We start from the raw sequence: 20,680 nt of genomic DNA, 5'->3' as shown, positions 1-20,680 counted from the left end.
TGCAAAGGGTCTTCATCAGAATGCACTTTCAATTGCTTGACGGGTTCCTTGCATGCATTCAGTATCATCTTTGCTTAACTTTCCCTCTAACATGAGAGAATACTGCTGTTAACCTTGTCAGTCCTGCAGAGGAAATGTAATTAGAAGACAACAAGCTGGCTTTTGATTCAGACCCTGCACTGCCAACAGAATTGTTAACTGGCTTCCAATTGCAAGATTGTTATAGCTCGTGATGGAGAATCAGAATGAGCTTTATGGTGAATTTTGATGCTGCTCAGCAGGGCTGACTGGAAGAATGTGTGGGGCAGCCAGTTTGGGGAAAACACTGGCAGTGCTGGAAATGGGGCTCCAAGCTTGATTATTTTAACAGTGATTTTCAGAGAGGAAGGGTGGACTCATCTGCTCTGATTTATGACTTCTAAAGGATGAGACAGTTGCTTACTTAGTGGCAAGAAAGAGGTTTTTCCAGAATGTATTCTATATTCATCTGCCTTCTTAGGGATGCCAGTATGAGAAGGGGAGGTGCTGAGAATTGCCTTTCCTGTACTGACTAAAAGGAGGACAGGACAGGTAAAAAGACAGCTCCTACTCTTTCACGTGATGCTCTTTCGAGAAAAATGGTTCCTTTTCTAGGAAAAATGTCCACTCAGCCTCTTCTGTCTGGCTTCACAGTTGCCAGTTGTTCTTAAAAGCACTGACTGGTGAGTCCTTTGGGTTGAACTGAGCAGGTCCTGTGGGGTGTCAGGGAAAGGAGGAGGGTCAGCAGCCAGGACTGTGTGAGTACAGTGACCAGCAAGTCCCAGCAGACAGGCTGTCTGCTTCCCCAGTGAGGAGGTTTGGAGCTGGTTCTGGACTTGCAGCATCCCATGCTACTTGCTGAGATGACACCTGCCTTTGAGAGCTGTGGGAATAGGACAAAGGACTGCAGGAGCCCTTCAGCACACGCTGTGAGGGCTGTGCTCCCTCCCATCTGGTCACAGGGCCCTTGCCCCTGTCTGCCCCACAATTGCAGTGCTGTTCCCTGCAGTTAGATATAAGGTTGATCTAAAATTCGGGGCATAAATCATGATTATGCCCAGTTCAACAAGTCCTCATGAGTCAGGAGGATCAGGGATGACTCTTGCCAACCCCTGCAGTCATTTCCAGAAGCAAATCCTGGCCTTTTTCTAACAGAGAGAAGAGCAGAAAAATCTCATAAGTGTTATTAAAGTGTTCGCTGAGCTTTCTTTTCCCTCCTCCTGTTTCTTTATTTACTCTGTCAAGATAGCTTTCCTGAGAAAGACAGCACAGCGGCTGGACTTGATTATTTCCTTAACTTATGCAAACCCTGGGGCTTATGAGAAGGAAGGTGGGCAGCATGTGAAGTTTTAATATACATTTACCAGAAGTTAATGAACAAGCACAGAACCTTGAGGGCACACAGCAATGTTGTCTTTAATTTTATTAAATATTTATGCAGCTCTTTTCTTCTTTGGGGCAAAGTACCGCTCCTCCTGAATATTTTTAATTACAAAGTCCCTGCCAGGCATTTTCGACTGTGCAGGTCAGACCCACTGAGAATGATTAAATTGAATGTTGAGAGAAAGAGCATTAGGGAATCTCCAAACCTTTTAAAGTAGCTTACAGAATTTTTGCCCTCCAAAAAAAGAACAGTAGCAGCCTGGGTCATTGGGGACATAGCACAGTTTTGTCTCACCAAAGCTCTTCCTAGAGACTTTCTGTTGGCAGTTCAGACTCTGAACAGGGGAAGGATAAAACTCGGAGTGTCCTAAAGGGCACAGAATGCTTTCAAGACAGTGGCTTCTGTAGCGTCTCTGTTTTCACAGAGGTTTAGCATGTTGGCATTTGTTTAGTTGCTGCAGGCAAAAATCCAGAATCCCTTTATATTTGTCCTTTGAATCCAGCCTGTCAATAAAGGCTATGCATAGAAACCTGATCCAGAGCCTATTAAAACTCACAGAAAGCTTTGGGTTAATCCTGTTGCTTCATCATTGTATTGGCACACAAAGGCAGCTGTAAGAACTAGTTTTGGATGTGGTTGTGTATACTTCGACTCTTAGGTGGTCCAAGGAAGCATCAATACCCTGGATTGCCTTCCCTGTGAGACATAATACCATGTAATCCTTAGACTATGAAGTTGGCTGTGTTTTATTTTAGTGTTGGAAAAACATCAGCTGTATTTTTCTCTCAGGTGAGTCAGAGCTCAGTCAGGGAGCTGGGAGCCCATTAACACAGGTAAATATACATACTATGGCTAGTTGTTCAGGAAGTGCTCCTAGTGTTTTACATTTCTAGCCACTGTTGGGAAAAAGTAACCTTAGATCTTAGAATTCATCTGGTTTGTTCTAAAAGCAAGGACTGCAGAAAGCAAACAAACCAAAAGAACCCAAAAAGTGAAATTTAATTTAAAGATTAATAGGAAAATAAAGGAAAAATATAATATTCTTTCTGAATCTCTGTCCATGTTTTGTTTCCAAATGAAACACAAGTCATCCAGTGCTCTGCAAGGTTGGTAGTTCTGGTATTTTCAGGGATCAAATCCCTTCAGTGAATTGTGTTCCTGCCTCTCAAACTAGTCCACCACTTTGTCTCTGGATGAGCCCAATCCATGATGCTGTGCCATCTCAGCACAGAACCACCAATACACACCTGCTTTGGGGACATCACCTAAAACTCTGAGCTAAATCTAGTGGAGGGTGCAGTGCTGGACTCATGACTTGTTTCCACAGTGACTATGGATATGAGAGGCACAGCAACAACCAGTGCATCCCAGCCTTCTGGTTCAGCCCATCCTCCCTGTCCAAGGACTGCAACGTTGGTCAGAACTACTGGAACAGCACTGGGTAAGTGCATCTTGCAATCTGTCTGGCTTTGGTGACTTTGCAGTAGATGAGAGAACCTGGATGGTTCTTTTTTTTCTCTTCATTCCATCAGGGTCTTTTTCAGTCTTATTCATGAGGTGATGTTTGCAGCAGCATCTGTATGGAACATTGCCTTGCTCCTCAGAGATGGGGAGAAGCACGTTAACATAAGTGACATGTAGATATTGCGTTGCTATCAAGTGATGTGTGATCCCTGGAGCCTAGACTTGGAGCTCCCCTTTGTTGCAAAATTAAAACACAAATCAAAAAGTCTATCTGAGAGACAGCTGAACATTTGAAAAGACAGGTTTGAGGTATTTCACGCTGTATTTTATTGAACCTCTTACTATCTTACAGCTCCTATTTATATCAGCTCCTAGGAAGGCTCAAATGAGCAATTTTTAGCCTCTTTTATATTTTTTTCCTCTGCCATTTTCACTTTGTACATACAATGCCTTGCATTTCAGACAAGCTTCATGTGCTGATTTCTCCTGGTCTAACTCAGAACAGATGGCAAGTATTGGTTTATTATGGCACCATCACTTTGCAAATGCTCTACTATCATGCAGGAAATGCTGTGAGACTTGGATTTCACTGGTTGGTGTAAAATTGCAATGTTCCTTCCAGGACAGGGCAGGCCCTGCAGATTTTGCAGGGCTGATTCTGGGACATGTGTCCTGCCTGCTCGATGGTTGTGGCAGGAACCAGCCCTGTTCCTGGCAGGTGGCTGGATGAAGTCAGGCTGCTGGGAGTCTGGAGGCATTTGACCTCAGAGACCCCTTTCAGTTGAAAAGTCGCTTTAAATATGGGATGTAAATACAGGAGCCCTGGCCAGTATGACCACTTGTAGCCTCCTTGAAAGAGAGCAACAAGAAAATTGTTAGGGTTGGTATGAAATTGATATAAAGGGTTAACCCCTCTCAACAACACTTGGAATAGCCAAGTGTCTTGCTCTTTAGCCAACCTCTTCCAAGAGTAGCCAAGAGAAAAACCCATTCCTTGAACAATTTTAAAACTGAACTGGGCAAAGCACTTGGCATATTTTTTCAAGTGCTCTCTAGCCCAATAGAGGCAGACAAAACCTAATGAAAGGCATCATTGAAAATCTGGGATGCAGGATGCAGTCCTGCAGGCATTGGGGAGCAGGAGGAATTCTCTGCCTTTTAGCAGGGCAGAGTAATTCACCTCCACAATGTGTCTCTCCTCAGTGATGCTGCTGAGAATCTCTAGAGAAGGTTGAATTGCGATTAGCTTGGCTTTCTCCCACTTAATGAAGCATTGGGTTTCTTTAATTCTACCTTTCAGTGAGAGAATCATGCAGGCAGTTAGCCTTTGAAAAAACACATGCAATAATGTGGAGAGACAAAGCAACAACAAAATAAAGGAACTTTTCCGCCCACTGCCTGAGGCCAATGTCCTTTTGTTACTGTTCCCCAGGTACCGAAGGATTGTGTCTAACAACTGCACAGATGGCTTGCGAGAGAAGTACATGGCCAAGATGGAGAAATGCCCTGGGAAAGCACCTCGGGGATTGCACATCCTCACCTCTGATGGGAAGCTGGTCATGGAGCAGGGACACAATGCCACCTTCATCATCCTTATGGAAGAGGTGTGTTAGTGGTCTCAGCAAACTTCTCTCTGTGTGGCAGGACTGGCATTTTTTTCCTTCAGTTTTCAGGTTGCTGAGAGGAAAACAGCAGTCAAGTCATGAAATGAAATAAAGTGGTGAACGGTCCTGAGATTTATGAGAATTAATAAAAAAGGGCTATAGTGACACATACAAGCAAGTCATATTTGGTCCCACCAGAGGTATTTGGTTATCTTGTATATCAGTGATGATGAAGTTAATGCTGAAGAAAGATAGATCTGGTCAAAAATTTATTTTCCCACTCACTTCTTGCTGTTTCCAGTGAACTGTAATTTATGGAGTTTGTGAGGCAGAAGTGATGTTTCCATGATCAATAAATCTGTATCTGGGATGCAAAGCTTTAACTGCAGCTTTGCTGGGAAAGGTTAAGAGCAGTGGGAAACAGGTTCAGACTCATGAGGAGCAGTGAGGGCCACTGCTGTTTTGCAGTAGGAATTGAGTCTCCTCAAACAACCTCCTCTCTCCCCAGCCCATATTTATTGTATTTATCTGTTGGCACAGTTCCCTCTGTAGCCAACAGCAGCATAAGTGACTCCAGGCCATGCTGCTGCCAAAAGCATCAAAATGTTGAGGCTCTTCTGGCCAGGGACTGTGGTGGTGCTAGAGAAGCACAACTATTCATCGCATTTTCAGTCCTGTATATGTCGTTTTTGGGGCAGTACCTGCTGAGGCAGACCACCCACAGACAGACAGACACACTCTCACACTAAATTAAATTCTTATATAGTAGTTAAGTATTTCTCTGGGACCACACTAATCTGACAGGGCGTCTTTATTATTCCTCAGAGGTTCATGCATGCTCTGCTTTTATACAAGGGGGATTTCTTGTCTGCTTAGTGCTTCTTTTCTATTCTGCAGACTTGACATGGTAAGACAATTTGTATAGACACTCTGAGTGGGAGTTCAGAAAAGAACAGATATAATCTAAAAATTAGGAATCAACTAGTAATTTATTAAGGAACTCAAGCAGAACTGCTGCGTATGAAGAATGATAAACAGATGGGGAATAAGGCAGCAGTCAAGGTAGCTGAAGAGTGGAATCTTTGCAAGGCTTTAGAGATTGAAGAGGCAGCTGAATAAATATGTGAGGGCGTTCACTCTTATGTCCGCTGTTGAAAAATAATGATAGTTAGAAAAACATTACATTGAAACAACTTTTTTTCCCCAAGGGAAGAGGATCTTCAAGGACATGTCTCGGTAGGTGAACAGCTTATTCTTCAGAAAGTTTTGTGTTGAGTTTGTTTCTTAAAAGATGTTTCAAGAAGAGAAGAAAAGAAAAGGAACACTGAGATTTTGGACTAAAGCATTCCAGTCTCTTAGTGTGAACCTGAGAAAAAATGCGTTGAAGAATTCTTTGTTGGTTGGAAGAAATAATTTCTGTTGAGGTCTTAATTATTACTTACCTTGCTGCCATAGAGATTAATTTCTGACTTCCTCTACCTTCTCTGGTCAGTCTGTTTACTGGTGGGTTGTTTTGTACCTGTGTTTACACTCCCTTTCTGAGCCAAACAGCAGCCTGACAAGCCCTCCCATGGACACATTTGTGTGGTTTCCATTCAGCATTCCATCTGTCAGGCTGGACTTATGACCAGCAGTTCTTTCCCACCTTCTGGAACACACCCTTCATATGGAGGTGACTGAGCTTTAGGCTGTCAATGGTAAATGAAGACTTCATCACAGTTAATCAAAAACTGAATTTCTCAGGATTTACAGAATTAACCTTAGTAGTATTCTTGAGAGTGGTATTCAGAAAAGGTGTGTGGCGATGACTACAGACAAAGAAATGCAGAGTGACTGATGGTTTTCAGAAATATGGGGCTGGACTGTGATTTGGACTGTGTATATATGCAAGGGCACATGAGGAGATAACAACCTTTTAAGACACTTTTTCTTTTTTAAATCTGAGTTTGGGTTTGATCACAAGACAATAATAGACTGCCAAATAGTTGTTGTGAAGTTGTGGCCTTGACCACATCTGTTCACAGATTTCCATACTCAGAACTCCAATCTTTGTGACAGCCCATAACTTCTTCCCTTTCAGTGATTTATGGGGCTTAAAGCAACAAAACATGCCTTTTGAATATATATATGGATAAGAATGATTTTTTTCTTTTGAAATGCCTTCACTTCCTTTCTATTTGAATTTATATTCATAAGCTCCAGAATATCTGACATCTTTGTGTGGGACTAGCATGCTTGTTTTAGTATTTTAAATACTGGATACAGAGGTATGGAAAGGAGAAAGAAAACATGATTAGTGTCATAGTCAGGCTTTGCATTGTAGACCCAACTCATAATTGGGTGAAAAGATCATCTGCTACTGTTTAGTCACGAAAAATCTGTTCCTGCTTCTCATTTCAGAGAGAATAATATTGGAGAAGCAAGAAGGAAATAGAAAAGAGAATTGTAAGGCAAGGGAGATGAGCTGCCATGATTGGTGCAAGAGATTTCAGCCTGAGGTCATCAGTGATGAATCCAGCCAGATCAAATTTTTATCCTCTGCTCAGTACCTTCCGTGTGAGATGAACTTGTGGTCTTAGTTCATTCCCTTGAGAAGTGGTTTTGAAAGGTTTAACAAGCTGTGGGAGCCTTTTTATCAAATAACTGAATATCCCAAGAGTGTGATTTTGCTCCTGCTAGAGAATTTTTTAGAGTGACTTTAAAAACTCTCTGTCTAAAGGATGTTATTGACTACTCAATATTATAGGTACGTTTTAGTGTGACTACCACTTTAGCCCTTTCTGAGTGCTCTTTGGTTTATACTGAATTTTTAATGTTCTAGTAGGGCAGAGGTGAAAATGGTGCCCTCAGCAAGTCCATAGTCAAAACTCCCCTGGCTCCCAAGGAATGGGAATGATGGAGCAAGGAAGGAGAGAGATCTAACATATATAACCAAATACTCATATTTTAAAAACTAGATGCAATAATGCTGATTGTGTGAGCATCGGAAGACCCCAAGTATATACTCAAAGCAAATTCACATCCAAAAAATATCCATCCTGCACTCTGATTTCTTCATGTAGAAGGAGGATAAAGTCTGTGGGGGCTGCTAAGGTCCTGACTGGGACCTGCTTCATTGTGATCTGGCTTCTTGTGTGTGTTCCCTCTGCATTTACAACTATAATGGGGTTTATGAGATGACTGTGAAATATTTCTGAATTTTCCATTTAAAAAAAAGTAAACTTATAAGCAGAAATTTTTCAATTTTTTGAAAAACTTTAAAATCACATCATCAATATATCTAGGGACTGACTTCACTTTGAGGTTAGAAACGTCTCCAAAATATAGCAGTATCTTCTTCTCTCACAGTGAGTACAGTGCAGATCTTTCATGAAAGGAAATTACTTGGCACAACACATCTTATATATATGCAGAAAGCTAAAGCTGCAGAGATTTAATCTGAGTTGTAGTTTTATTTCAGTTTAGAGAAATCACTGCAGTGGGCTTTAGCTTTGTTTAAATTAGCCTTGTTTTGTGTTACGTTAGTCAGCTGGGGGCAAGTATAAAATAAGGCTCCAAGAAAACTAAATAACAGACACTTCCACAGTTCTACTACAGTAGTTTAAAGCATGATTTAAACTAAAATAGTGCAACTTTGGTCTCTAGACAATACCCGTGGTGCTGGAATCTCTTTCTTGTCTGTTGTTCCCTCCTTCATTTAATAACTGTCATTGACAGTAATCCTAGAAGAGATTTTCTCATCATCTGCTTCATTCTCCTGAGTATCCAGGCCCTGTCTCTGTGTTAACTGACATTAGACAAAAAAATCTGTCAGTCCTCAATGTGGGACTCAACCTGTATAAATTCAGCCATCCTGAAGTTACATGTCTAGCTGAAACTAGTCTCCTAAACTCTCTCTCTTCAGGGGTGAATATTTGCAAGAGATGATTCATGTCACCTGTTTCAGTTACCTTAGGATGGGGTGTTGGTCTTTAGCTGTCTGTGTCTGGCCACTTTGGGGAATGACAGAACAGAGCTCAGCTTTTTTTGGAAAACTTACACCTTTGTGTCCATGCTAATGAAATGGAGCTCAGTGGGATGCAGTGTAAAAGAAATCCTTTTTTATCACCCCAGTTTCCTAATCCAGCTTTCTCTGTTGCAGGGCGATCTCCAAAGGACAAACATCCAGCTAGATTTTGGAGATGGCATTGCCGTGTCCTACGCTAATTTCAGCCCTGTGGAGGATGGCATCCGGCACGTGTACAAGAGTGCTGGAATCTTCCAGGTGACGGCGTATGCAGAGAACAGCCTGGGCTCAGACACTGCTGTGCTCTTCCTGCACGTGGTCTGTGAGTACTTCCACCTGCCAGATTCCCTGGGCTAAAATCTGACCTCACTGAGAGTTCCTGCAGCTTCAGTGGGGCCTAAGAATAGCTGCAAACTCACATACAGCTGCAGCTCATGCTCTTGCAAAGGCTTGGGCTTCTAGGCACTCTTCTAACTTTCTAAGTAGACTTTATTGAACAAACAGAAAGGGAAGGGTTTTGTTAATACAAGTATATTTGCAGTCCTCAGAGTTATGGAGAAAAGGTTAAAAAATGTCTGTTGGGCTTTCTGAAAGGGTCAGAGACAAAGCAGCATACAAAACAAAGTCCAAATATGCATTTTGGATAAATGTCTCATTCTGAGAGGTTTGGATTAAACTAAATTTTGAGTCAGTTATTCAGGATTTCAGAGTTTACAGTGCTAATTTAATGAAATTAAAGCATTATGCTGAGCATGCTTCCTGAGATATGAATGTCCTGATTGCTAATGTGTGCTTTTCACATTTCATGTGTTTGACATGCATCCCTGATGTTCCTGTTGTATTTGGTAGATCAATGCAATTTCTCTCCACTTGACACATGAGCAAACTCAAATATAGAGCTCTCAGTTAACTTCTCAAAGCCACAGGAGAGAGCAGAGGGTGTAGAATGCAGGATGAGACCAGAAAGAGCCCAGCTCTTTGTTATCCCCTCAGACTATTAGATCTTCTGTGTTCAGATGTACCCCATCAATTTTGCCCCTAATGGTGATTGTAGCTATATCTGTCTTCCCTCTTTACCTGCCAGAATGTCTTACATCCTGTCTTTGAGCTTTTCTGCTGAAAGAAAGTGCATAAGAAATTTCCAAAACTCAAGAACTTTTTTCACTGTTTTAATTTCCAGCTCCCTGTGTGAAGGAATAAATGTTCCTTGAAGCTTTTATTATGCTCATAATTCCCTCAAAGTCAATCATGGCTGCACTTAACAACCTGTTATTAGAGCATTAACTGGTTTTTCCTTCACCTTGGGCCATTAGCTGACAAAAGTGATGGTTACCTGGTAATAACAACCAGATTTGTATGGATTATCTGATTTTTCTCAAAGGAACTACTTTTTCACGGTGAGGATTTTAAAGCAGAATGCAACAAAGGACAGTTCCTTGGCCTGGATTTGCTGCTCCACCCTTTTTTTCATCAACCTTTCAGATCTCTCGTTTGACTTTTATAGCACTCATAAGTGGCCGATTTATTATCATTATCTCTAGGGAAATATTTTGCAAGCACATTCATGCTAATGCTGAAATAAGATGATACCTCAGTACTAGACTTTTAATATATTTGGATGTACTAGTCAATATAGGAGGTTTGACCTTGAAGCTCAAATGTACAGACAAAAATGCATGTGAATCATTCTTATTCATTCTTATTATACAATCTGTCTGGGACTGGAATGCTGTGCTGGAAAAAAAAAAAGGAAAAGTAAAGGGCTCTTTGGTCTCAAGCAACATTAATTTTCTACCCTGCAGCTTTATTAGTAACCAGTCAATTTTTCAGCTTTCTGAAATCTGCTGTCAATCTGTTTATCTTCATATTTGAGGGAAGCAAAGATATTAGTGCTTTTCTTCTTACATGCACTGTCACAAAAAATTTGTGGGAACCTGCTACTCTTGCAAACCCAGAGTACTTCCTATGGTCAGAGTTCAGGAGTGACTTGCTGGTAGAGACCTCTTGGGAAAAAGCCAAAAAAAGATAAAGTTTTAAGGAGCCAAAAGCAAGAATAGGGTCCTTTTGTGCTTGGAGCTCTATGTTCCAGTGGTAAAAGAACAGCTCTTGCTCTCCACAATCTTTGTAATCCAAGTAGATGGAAAACTGATTAATGTCCCCATTTCATTCTTGAAGAGCTAAGAGGTAACACAAGAAGATTGTCTCAGTTAAAATCACCAAATTTCCTGCTTCCCAGAATGAATGTCTTATTAAAAAAAAAAAAAAAAAAAGAGAAATCTGACTTTTCTTATTTTGTCCTTTCTGTCTCACAGGGATAGTCTATCAGTTTGCTGTTTTAAAGGTACTACCCAGAAAGTAACACTGTCTGTTGGGCAGCAGTAATCAGCTGAAATTCAGTGCCAGTGAATACAAAAGATTAAACAAGAAGAAAAACAATGGAAGTAGTAGAAGCTTTAAACAAACTACTAAACAAAACCTCAGTATTTTTTACATGTTGTTTTTTTCTGCAGAGGAACTGCCTTTTGAATTCAGAACTTCATGCCCTGGACCCATTCTGGGTATTTGCATTTATTAGATGCAATTTTGCATTGGTACTTCGTTATTTTTTAAGTCTTTCAGAATCAAGTGCTTCTGACAGTTACATGCTCTGGTATGCCAATGCACACATCTTTCAAGTGCTTGCTGATGTTTTACTAGGGGTAACTGACTCCCCAAAGATTTCCCAAGGTCAGGCCTAAGTAAAAAGATACCAAGGATTTTCAAAATCATGAGCTCTTTATTTTGGAGACCTGTTAAAAAACTGTCAGGGCTATTTAATCAAGTCATAAATGCCTCTTATATAACCAGATTTAAGCCATCTTGGCTAAAATGATTTCTCCACAAATCTTAGTAGCTGAGTGGCTATATTTTCAAGAAAAAGCCTTCTTTCTCTCTTGTGTGCTATCCCTCTAGCTTTCATTAGCAGCTTCCCTATATAATGCAAAGCCAGTTCATTGTTCTTCTTCAAAATGCATTTAAAAAATTCTTCTAAAGAAAGTGCTGACCCTGTCTGAAAATTAGCACTGTGGAAAATGTGCATTTCTGGCTCCCCTAAAATTAAGAGGGGAAAAAAAACCCAGTTGTATTTTTAAATCTGATATCTTTTTCTGTTGTTTATTAACTGCTGAAATTATCTTTTATTTCTAAACTAGACCCACTGCTGACATAGGACTTTTGATTTATTTAAAGGAAAGATCCTTGCTGTTCACAACCGTGCAGGGAGGATTTAACTGAAAGCCTCCAATAATGAACTCTCTTCCCACAGGTCCAGTGGAGCACGTCCATCTGAGTGTCCCCTTCGTTGCCATCAGAAATAAGGATGTCAACATTACTGCAGTAGTCTGGCCCAGCCAGGCAGGCACACTTACCTACTTCTGGTGGTTTGGCAACAGCACCAAGGTACAGATACCCTTTGGTTCATCTTTTCTTTCTGAGCTTGTCACAACACACACGGAATTCTCTCAGCCCTAGTAAAAACTCCTTGCCTTTGCCTCTTTTGTGTTTTAGTTTTTTCCTTGCCTGAAAAGGGTTGTCATTATCTGAACTTCAACCTTTGTGAATGTATTTCTTCTGTCTTGTGCTGTCCTTAGGAGTCATTACTTTCTACATCTGGTTGTTATCAGCCCTACTGAGTTTTGAAGACCACTGTTATTACCAGCGTTCACTTGCAACTTAACTGAGCTATGTCTGGAATAATGCTGGCTTTCAACACAGTGCTTAAAAAAACTGCTGGTGCTCAAATAACCCGGGGGGTTTCCATTATGTACCAGTAAGCAGTACTTAATGCTGGATTCCAACATGGTCCTTTAAAGCTCTTGGTGCTCAAATAAACAGTTGTATCCAGAATTTCAAGCTGAAGAGTCGTGCTATATTAGAGAGGGAGATGAGACTTTTTTGTAGAGAATTTTCAAATGATGTGTATCGTAACTATATGTATTATAAAGAGCTTTTTTATCAATTGTTAAAGTAAGTGAAACTACAAGTTAACGTCATGCTTTCAAATGGAGAGAGCAGGATTGCTTATTAGCTCCAGTTTTTATCGTAGGCTTTAGGAGTGAGACAGGCATTTTTCTCCATTCTTACAGTTATGAAATGTAAAGCTGTTAATTTTGCAATGTAGTCTCTGCTGTTATTTACAAAAGCAATTTAAGTCACATCATTGTCTACATTTGCAATTGAAGGTGTGCACTGAGGTGAGATCACAGCAGAGAGAAATGGGGATTTTACATGAAATATGGAATTTGAGATAAAAAATAGGCACAGAATTATTTTGTTTTCTCTTTGACAAAGCTGCTTAGTTTTAACCTCTTACCCTAGCTACCAACAATATCAGGAGAGGCAAAATAAAAACAGTAAATACTGCATCTACTGGGATTTTACATTCAGTCAGGAAGCTCACTGTAAGAACTTGCTCATTTTTGTGGAAGCCTAATTGAGGCACAGGAAGGGCTCAGGAGCAAAAACCATTTACTGTAACTTGGCAAGTTGCTGTGCCTTAGCTGAACTATGGCAACCACCCACATATCCACATCAAATACCAGGTAATTCCACATAGTTTATACTGCACTGAAATACAGGGATGCAAAATCACATTACGGTTCAGATATTTTTGGCTTAGTGCTCACATATGGACAACCATTAATGTGCAGCTGAGACAATTTACATACTGGAACTTGATCATCTGCTTAAGCCCTCCAGTGTAGAGTTTTTTTGCCATTGTTTTTCCTCCTTACTGTAGAAGTTGATGGTGAATATGGCCTTTAAAAATATTTTTTTGAAATAGAAAGTAATCCAGAAAAGGTAGAGCAAGGCAATGGTGTTTGCTGAAGAGTTTTGTGCAGTTCTCACGGCGCTTGCTTCTGGGTTGGAAATATGATGTTTCATCTTCTAGCTTAAATGTCAGACCCATAGGCAGCAGAGTACAAGGAGATATGGATGTGTTTGGGATGGATACTTTGGACACAGCTGCACATGGAGCAGCTGATCCTTTGACACCTTGGCAGGATTGTACACATTGGTGAAATATGAAAGACTAAATATGGTGCTGCTTACCTGTGTCTGAATCTCAGACCCAGAGCACTTTTCATTCTTCACAAAGCATTATCTCCATCTACCCCATGGAATGTCCTTTAACTCCGACAGAAGTATGGCAAAGGATATAGACATAGCTGTATCAGCCACCTTTTTTTCAGAGCAACAGTCTGCATCACATCAAAATTCCTCCTGGGATGTTTAATGTATCTGTCACATCCTTCTCTGTGTCCACTCATGAGTAAACCACGGTGTTCTGAATAGAGGTGGAATAAGGGGACACTGAATTAAAGGATGAGGTGTGTAAAATTGTGGCTGGTATTATTAGATGATGTATTTTAGCTCCATGCTGAGGGGCTGCAGCTTCTTTTCCTGCTCAGCCCATAGCCATCCCAGGCAGACCCAGATGTGTCTCATGTCACTATGCAGTGTCACTCTCTGTGCTGCTGCACAGGAGAATATTGCTTTAGACTCAAACAACCTGGCTGAGACTCTTCTGCTGCTCTCCCCACCCTGCTGAAACTCCTGTACTGAATTTCTACTGTACTGATTTTTGCAGTATGCCCAAAGGCCAATTTGCCTGGATTAACACAGGTCTAGTTTAATAAATGTATCCAGCTGTCTAATAGGTTTGAGCAAATGAACCTTAAACTACTTGATTTAATTTAGAGTTAGTTTCCAGGTCTTGGTTCTTGAATTAAAATTAAGGAATTGGCTGAATGTTAAAACTACATGATGGAGGTGAAATCATCCATGATAATGGAATGTCCAGCATGCACACATACAAAAAGAAAAAACTGTAATTTTAAAGGCCAGATTGCATCCTCTTATCTGCCTTTGCACAGAACCACAACCTGTAACCTCCAGGAGGATTGCTGATATCAGTGCAGTTTGATACAGACCTGCTCAGCTTCTCCAGGGTCCATGTATATCTCAGTAAATGTTAGCTGGGCCCCCAGGGCTGGCACAAGCTTGGACTGTGTGTGCCTTATGATAAGACTTTTTGGGTTTTACTGCTTTTTCAGCTCATGGGTGAGTGATCAGAATAAGGTGGTAGTCTAGGGGGACAGAAATGTGTTTGCCAGTCTGGCCTATGCCAGTGGAAATTTTGATTTGGCTAGGAAAATGGCATATGTGACCACTATTGTGAAGTGCAGACAGGTTGGCAGCCTGATGAGATAAAGTGTGAGAGATGGAAGGTGAAAGTTGAGAAGTTTATATCTGAAAACAAACTGGCAATGTAGTGAAGGGACAACAGCAATGGTACAATGGCTTTATCTGTTCTCTCAGACCTCTGTGTGCTTTTGCAGTGGAGATTATTATCACTATTTCCATTTTTGTAGTCTCTCTAAATGAAGATTTTTTTTTTTTTAGACCAGCTGTCAGATCAGTGGCACTGTGAGGGCTGGACCTTTGATTTTCAATTATGGTGGGTTGATGCTATCTGGACACCAGGTGCCCACTGAAGCCACTCTATTGCTCCCCTCCTCACATGGGCAGGAGAAATAAAATATAACAAAACCAGGTCACAATAATGACAGAGAGATACTGATTACTGTTAAAAACCACAGCAGCCTTGACTTTGTGAAACTAGTGTAATTTATTATCAATTAAATCAGGATAGGATAATGAGAAATAAAACCAAATCTTAAAACACCTTCCTGCATCTCTCCCTTCTTCCCAGGCTCAACTTCACTCCTGAATTCTCTGCCTTCAGCAGTGCAGGGAGGCAGGGAATGGGGGCTGTGATCAGCTCATGACATGTTTCTTTCAATGCTTCCTCTTCAGTGGGAGAACACCTCACACTCTTCCCTTGCTCAGAGGGAGTCCCTCCCACAGGAGACAATTTCCCATTAATTTCTCCAATGTGGGCCCAACCCCTGGCCTGCAGCTCTTCACAAACTGCTCCAGTGTGGATCCCTTCCACAGCCACATTCCATCAGCCCTGTCAGCAGGAATTATGCCATGCTTTCAGCCTGGTTAGCATAGTTTGCCAGCTTGTGGTTGGAGCTTGCTTACAGACTCACAGCATGGTCAGGGCAATGCTGGATGTCCTCACTCTGACCTGAGCAGTGTTGCTCTGTGAGAGATAAATGGATTTGTGCTCATAAAAGCAAAGGCTGGCCCTGAATCTGAACAATATGGATTGTTTGAAGAAGCATCTGCATCTTTGGTTTATTTTCAATTTGAGGTTGGGTTTTGTACAACAAATACAGCAACTGAGCTCTGTGAGTGTGTGTGTACAACACTGCATTCTGCTGCACTAATTCTGGATTGCTGACTGTGGTCTGCTGAGGAGTCCATATAAAATAGGTTGTAGCTCAGTGGAAGAATATTTCAGAAAACATATACTGAAGTGAGAGAAACCTCTGCCTGGGGGACACTTCTCACAGGATGGTGTTGGGGCCACCTTTAGTCCTTAGAAGGACATGGAAACTTGTAGTACCACACCTTTATCAAGGAGCAAGGACATTATTGCCTGGTGGATCAGTCAGGTGCATGTTGTGATCCTGAGTTGATCTCACCCTGATTTTGATATTGTCATTTGTGTTTGCCTCTTACAGCCCCTCATCACCTTGGAGAGCAGCATCTCCTACATGTTCACTGTGGAGGGGATGAACACTGTCACCGTGCAAGTTGCTGGGGGCAACACCCTCATCCAGGACACCAAGGAGATCGCAGTTCACGGTACCCTCAGCCTTCTGCCATCACATCTTGGGGGGGTGAAGGACAGACAGTCACTGCCAATCCAAAATGAGCTCTAGGATAGTGCCTGGAGGAACCTCTGAAGGCAAACTTCTGATGAAAAAGTAGCTCAGATGTGTCATGATGACAAAATACAGAAGTGAATAGGATGGGGCAGCTAATCAAATTTGAAACCACAGCATTAATAAGGTGGCTGGTGTCTCCTGTGTCTGTTGGTCTGTCTGTACACCCAGACAGGGAACCCCCCAGAAATAAAAAACACTTGAACCAGACTGTTGAAAGAAATAGTCACAATGCCTCATTAAGGTGATCTGAATGGTGTCTCTGTCAGTGACTGTACAAATGACAGGGGTCAGAAGGGGTCTGGAAAAGAGGGCAGAAATGTCTCTGTTGTTGATAATCACTGCCCAGCTTTCATGTAACAGCCGGAGGTCTAAATGTGCCCACTGGACTTCCCCATGGGTAATGCTGGGTATATTCTTGCCATATCTGCATGTCCTGGGCTTCAAAAAGCACCCTTTTGCAGACAACAGAGCAGGATCCATCTCTGTTTGTGTCTTGATAAATCCTAGGTGAAAGGGTTCTCTCTCTTGGCAACTTTGGCCAGGACTTTGAGATTTCTCCAGAGAATAATTTCCACCCAGGGCCAATCTTAATTTTCCTTATCCAGTTGTTGGCATCCAGCATTTGAGGACAAGCTCTTCTTTGGACATCAAGTTTTATTGAGAAACCTGGGCTTCAAATAACTTGGTTACTTTGAAGCTCAGCACTGTGTAGTTGCAGTATGTGAGTCTTGTTTCAGTAATTAAATACAAACAAATGTCCTGCTGTATACTCAGATTTAACAACCAGCTAAGTAGATATTTATTGATTGTCTGGCCATGAAATGCAATAGGCTTTAATACTTTGTTAATGTGATTTATTAATACCCAGACTTGCTATTATCAAATATGACGAACCCTCTGCTTCACAATTTTTAGCACTGCAGAGCACAGTGTTTACTTCTGGGAAATTTCCATCTTTCCACTAGTTTCTGGAATAAACCAGAATCAAATATATGTAAGAGTGATCCCTACAAGTGATCTTGATCTTTAGCCCCAGTAGGTCCTACAGAGTGCTCCTCACTCTGTTTTTAAACACCTTGGAAGAAATTTTTCCATTCTATTTAGAAGATCCAAAGCTTTGGGTTTTATCAGAAAGAGACATTGATCCATTTGGATGTAATCCAAATAGTCCTATGCAGTGCTGTGCTGCAGACTGAATTGGCCTGAGGAAGGACTCCTTCCAGTCCCCCAGTCTGGTGATCAGCTCAAGTCTGAGTATGTAAATGAGTGACACCTTTAGTAAACATGTCCTCTGATAAATTTGTATCCTGATCTGTGTCCTGAGTCAAGAGATTATGGGTCTAGGTTATAATCTAGGCATGGATTTCTGGTGTTATCTGTGGAGGAGATTTATTCAGATATGTTCTTGATTTGAGATAACAGAAGAATCTGCTCAAAAAATAAATTGGACATGGTATTAAGGGGTCGAAAGTCAAAGATTTTATATATCTGACTCTGGGTTAAACCTTCAGAACTGGAGAGACTTTCTCTGCTCTCTGATGCTTCTTTTATTTAAAAATATACTGTACCATCTAAAAAGAAAGAACAGATCTTGCAAAAGATGCCACTTTCATGGTGTGCTGGCACATCCCTGCTTTTCTGTGGATTTCCTCATTTATACTCTGGCAGGTTTATCTTGATTTAAAACTAGTACCTTCTTACAAATGATTAATGGTACTTATTTGAAGTGTCTGGAGATCAGTTGCTTCAAGGTGAGGCAGAGCACATCTCCAAAACCAGAAGGGAGACTCTTCTGCACTGAGAACTTCCATATGAATGTGATTCCCATCCCAGATCTGTGCCTTCCACTGCCCCAAATCCATGGTGCATAGCTGCCATAAGAGTTCCAGACTTGGTCTTTGATGACACCAGTGGGGAGAGTTGGAATTGGAGAAAAATTCAAATTGTTCTGTATTTTAAGTCTTGGAAGCTTTTCTTCCTCCCAGCAATCAGTCAATCAGTAAGGAATTTCCGAGTGTTTCCTCAATAGCCTTTGCTTGATGAGCCAGTCATTAGCACCGCTGGGTTCTGCCTTGTTGGGGTATTAACCACTCCCGGCTTCCCTCCAGGAGAGTAAACAGAAAACATTACTTACAGCAATTGTTTGCTCTACAATTGTACAGACAGGACTTCCAAATTTCAGCCAGGTGCTGCCTTATTTGCTGGTCAACTTACTTGTGAGCAGAATCTGCAGATGTTGAGTGGCAAAATTACAAAGCCCAGAGGCACCACGAAGGCATCCTCTCACCTCTCTCATTCTTGCTTCTGTTTCACTGGGGAAAGCCACAAGTTGGCATTAGGGCAAAATGTCCTTTATAAGTACCATTATAAGAATTCTTTCCTTGAAAGCTTTCTGTCCTGCTTAGTGTTAGCCAGCCTTTTTCTTTCTTCAGCCTTTTCTCTCTCTTTTGCTTTAAGATAGTTATGGTCCTCCTGTTGTGTTCTGCACTCTTGCCTGAACCTTAAACGCTGCCCATTTAATATTCTCATAAATACTTTTTTTTTTTTTATTCCAGAGTATTTTCAATCTCAGCTCCTGTCATTTTCTCCCAACTTGGACTACCATAACCCTGACATCCCTGAATGGAGACAAGACATTGGCAAAGTCATCAAGAGAGCACTAGCACAGGTGAGCATCTGTTTCCTTGTCTATACTAACAGCGACTAGGCTGTTAAAACATGCAGCTTTTTGCAATGTTAGCTTAAAAGAATGGGTAAGGACAGCAGTGATGAAACTATCATTCAAAATTAAAAAAAAAGCAGCTTCATAATATGCTGTATCTTTTTGCAGAGCCAAACTATATTGATAATTTTGTGTGAATATTACAATTACTTTTATTAATATTTCTGAGTGCTTTTGAGCTTTTAATATCCTGGAGGATTTTGCATATTCTAGATTGTAATAGTATCATTATTATTCTTGTTTTGACAAACTGATATGATATTATCTACTGTTTTCCACTCCAAATATTTGGTTAGTGTTGCTGTGTGTTGTTAAATAGCTGATCCACTTAATCCCAGAAGACAGACATTGTAGTATTCTGGATACATGAGGAAGATATTTTTATCTCTTCCTGATAGTCAGGAGTTCCACATGCAGATAAGTGTGGTAACTGGTGAACATTTTAAAGCTCTACTCTATTTCCAACTGGGGCAAAAAATGAGGATTCAGAGGGAAAATAAACTTACCTTTTAAATATAGGATAAAGAGAGACTTCTGTAGGTGGAAGATACTGAATCTTCCTTTGGGATTAATTAGAATATGTAAACTAGTACTCAAATCCTTGAAGGAAAGGGGACAGAATCACTTATATCAGTCAGAGACTTTTTAGTTTTGTGTGAAATTAGGAGCTAGATTTAGACAAGCTTTTGTGGGTTTTGCATTCTGCCAAAAATGTATCTTGTTGGGCTTTTTTTTGCTTTAGCTACAGCTGTTCTTAGAAATGGAGGCTGACTATTTTTACTGGAATGTACATTCCTCCTCAGCTTTTCTCTTCTGCAGCCCACGCAAAATTTACAGTTTATAAGAGTTTCCTTGATTGTTTTTCCATCCTGAGAAAATACTAAGTTTATCTTTTTAATGTGTTCTTCCCTTTTACTGGATTCAGAGTCAATCTTGTAGGAAAGAAAAAAAAATTAGTGTGGCAAATGTGGATCCCCATAGCCTGATAATAGAAGGTGATTGTAGATGCTTTTCTTCATATTGTCCCTGTTAGTTGTACATTTACCAGTGGTTGCTCTGAGAAAGACTCTCTGGCTCTGACTTTGGGTTGGCTGTTCTTTTGGAGCAAGGAGGACTGCATGGAACATTCAGATCTGGAGACATCCTAGGTTTGGACTTTGGGTTGAAATCTTTGTGCCCAGGGGTGTTGTCAAGCCTACATTCACTTCTAGGAAGGAAGTAGAGTGGATCTTTAGCAGAAGGTCAATTTCTGACCCACCAAATAGACAGAACAGCTCATTAGGACCACAATAACTACAGTGGAACTGGCAAGTAACAATTTGATGGGAGCACCATTCCTGGTAGTGAATGGAAACATAAGGACCAAAATAGCAGCTAGAGACCTCCTTTTTTACTTTTCTTGCAGGTGACTGGTATCCCTGATGAACAGATCTTGGTAGCTGTGTTCCCTGGGCTGCCTACTTCTGCTGAGCTCTTCATACTGCCCCACAAAAACACAACAGAGAGGAGGAAAAGCAGCGAGGCTGATCTGGAGCAAGTAAGGAAAGAAGGATTCGTGGAACATTTATTCCTGTCCTATTGTTTGCAGATGGGCCCCTGAAGTTGAACAGCATGGGAAATACTTACAATAAGTGTGGTGGA

At 41.0% G+C, this 20,680-nt stretch overlaps 1 protein-coding gene across 1 annotated transcript in view; it reads left to right on the top strand.

The window, feature by feature from the left end:
* SORCS3 (sortilin related VPS10 domain containing receptor 3) overlaps positions 1-20,680 on the top strand; it is a 263,207-nt gene that overhangs the window by 231,742 nt on the left and 10,785 nt on the right. The window contains exons 17-23 of the mRNA XM_085064890.1: positions 2,730-2,843; positions 4,299-4,470; positions 8,612-8,798; positions 11,781-11,914; positions 16,111-16,234; positions 18,873-18,985; positions 20,445-20,576. Of these exons, the coding sequence (XP_084921016.1) occupies positions 2,730-2,843; positions 4,299-4,470; positions 8,612-8,798; positions 11,781-11,914; positions 16,111-16,234; positions 18,873-18,985; positions 20,445-20,576 (976 nt within the window). The remainder of the gene's footprint in view (positions 1-2,729; positions 2,844-4,298; positions 4,471-8,611; positions 8,799-11,780; positions 11,915-16,110; positions 16,235-18,872; positions 18,986-20,444; positions 20,577-20,680) is intronic.

The sequence above is a fragment of the Lichenostomus cassidix genome, chromosome 6 (genome assembly GCF_008360975.1).
Source record: "Lichenostomus cassidix isolate B80296 chromosome 6, HeHo_3.0, whole genome shotgun sequence".
In the NCBI taxonomy this organism is placed as follows: Eukaryota; Metazoa; Chordata; class Aves; order Passeriformes; family Meliphagidae; genus Lichenostomus; species Lichenostomus cassidix.
Note: the sequence above shows the minus strand (reverse complement) of the source record. Positions and strands in the feature narration are given on the sequence as shown.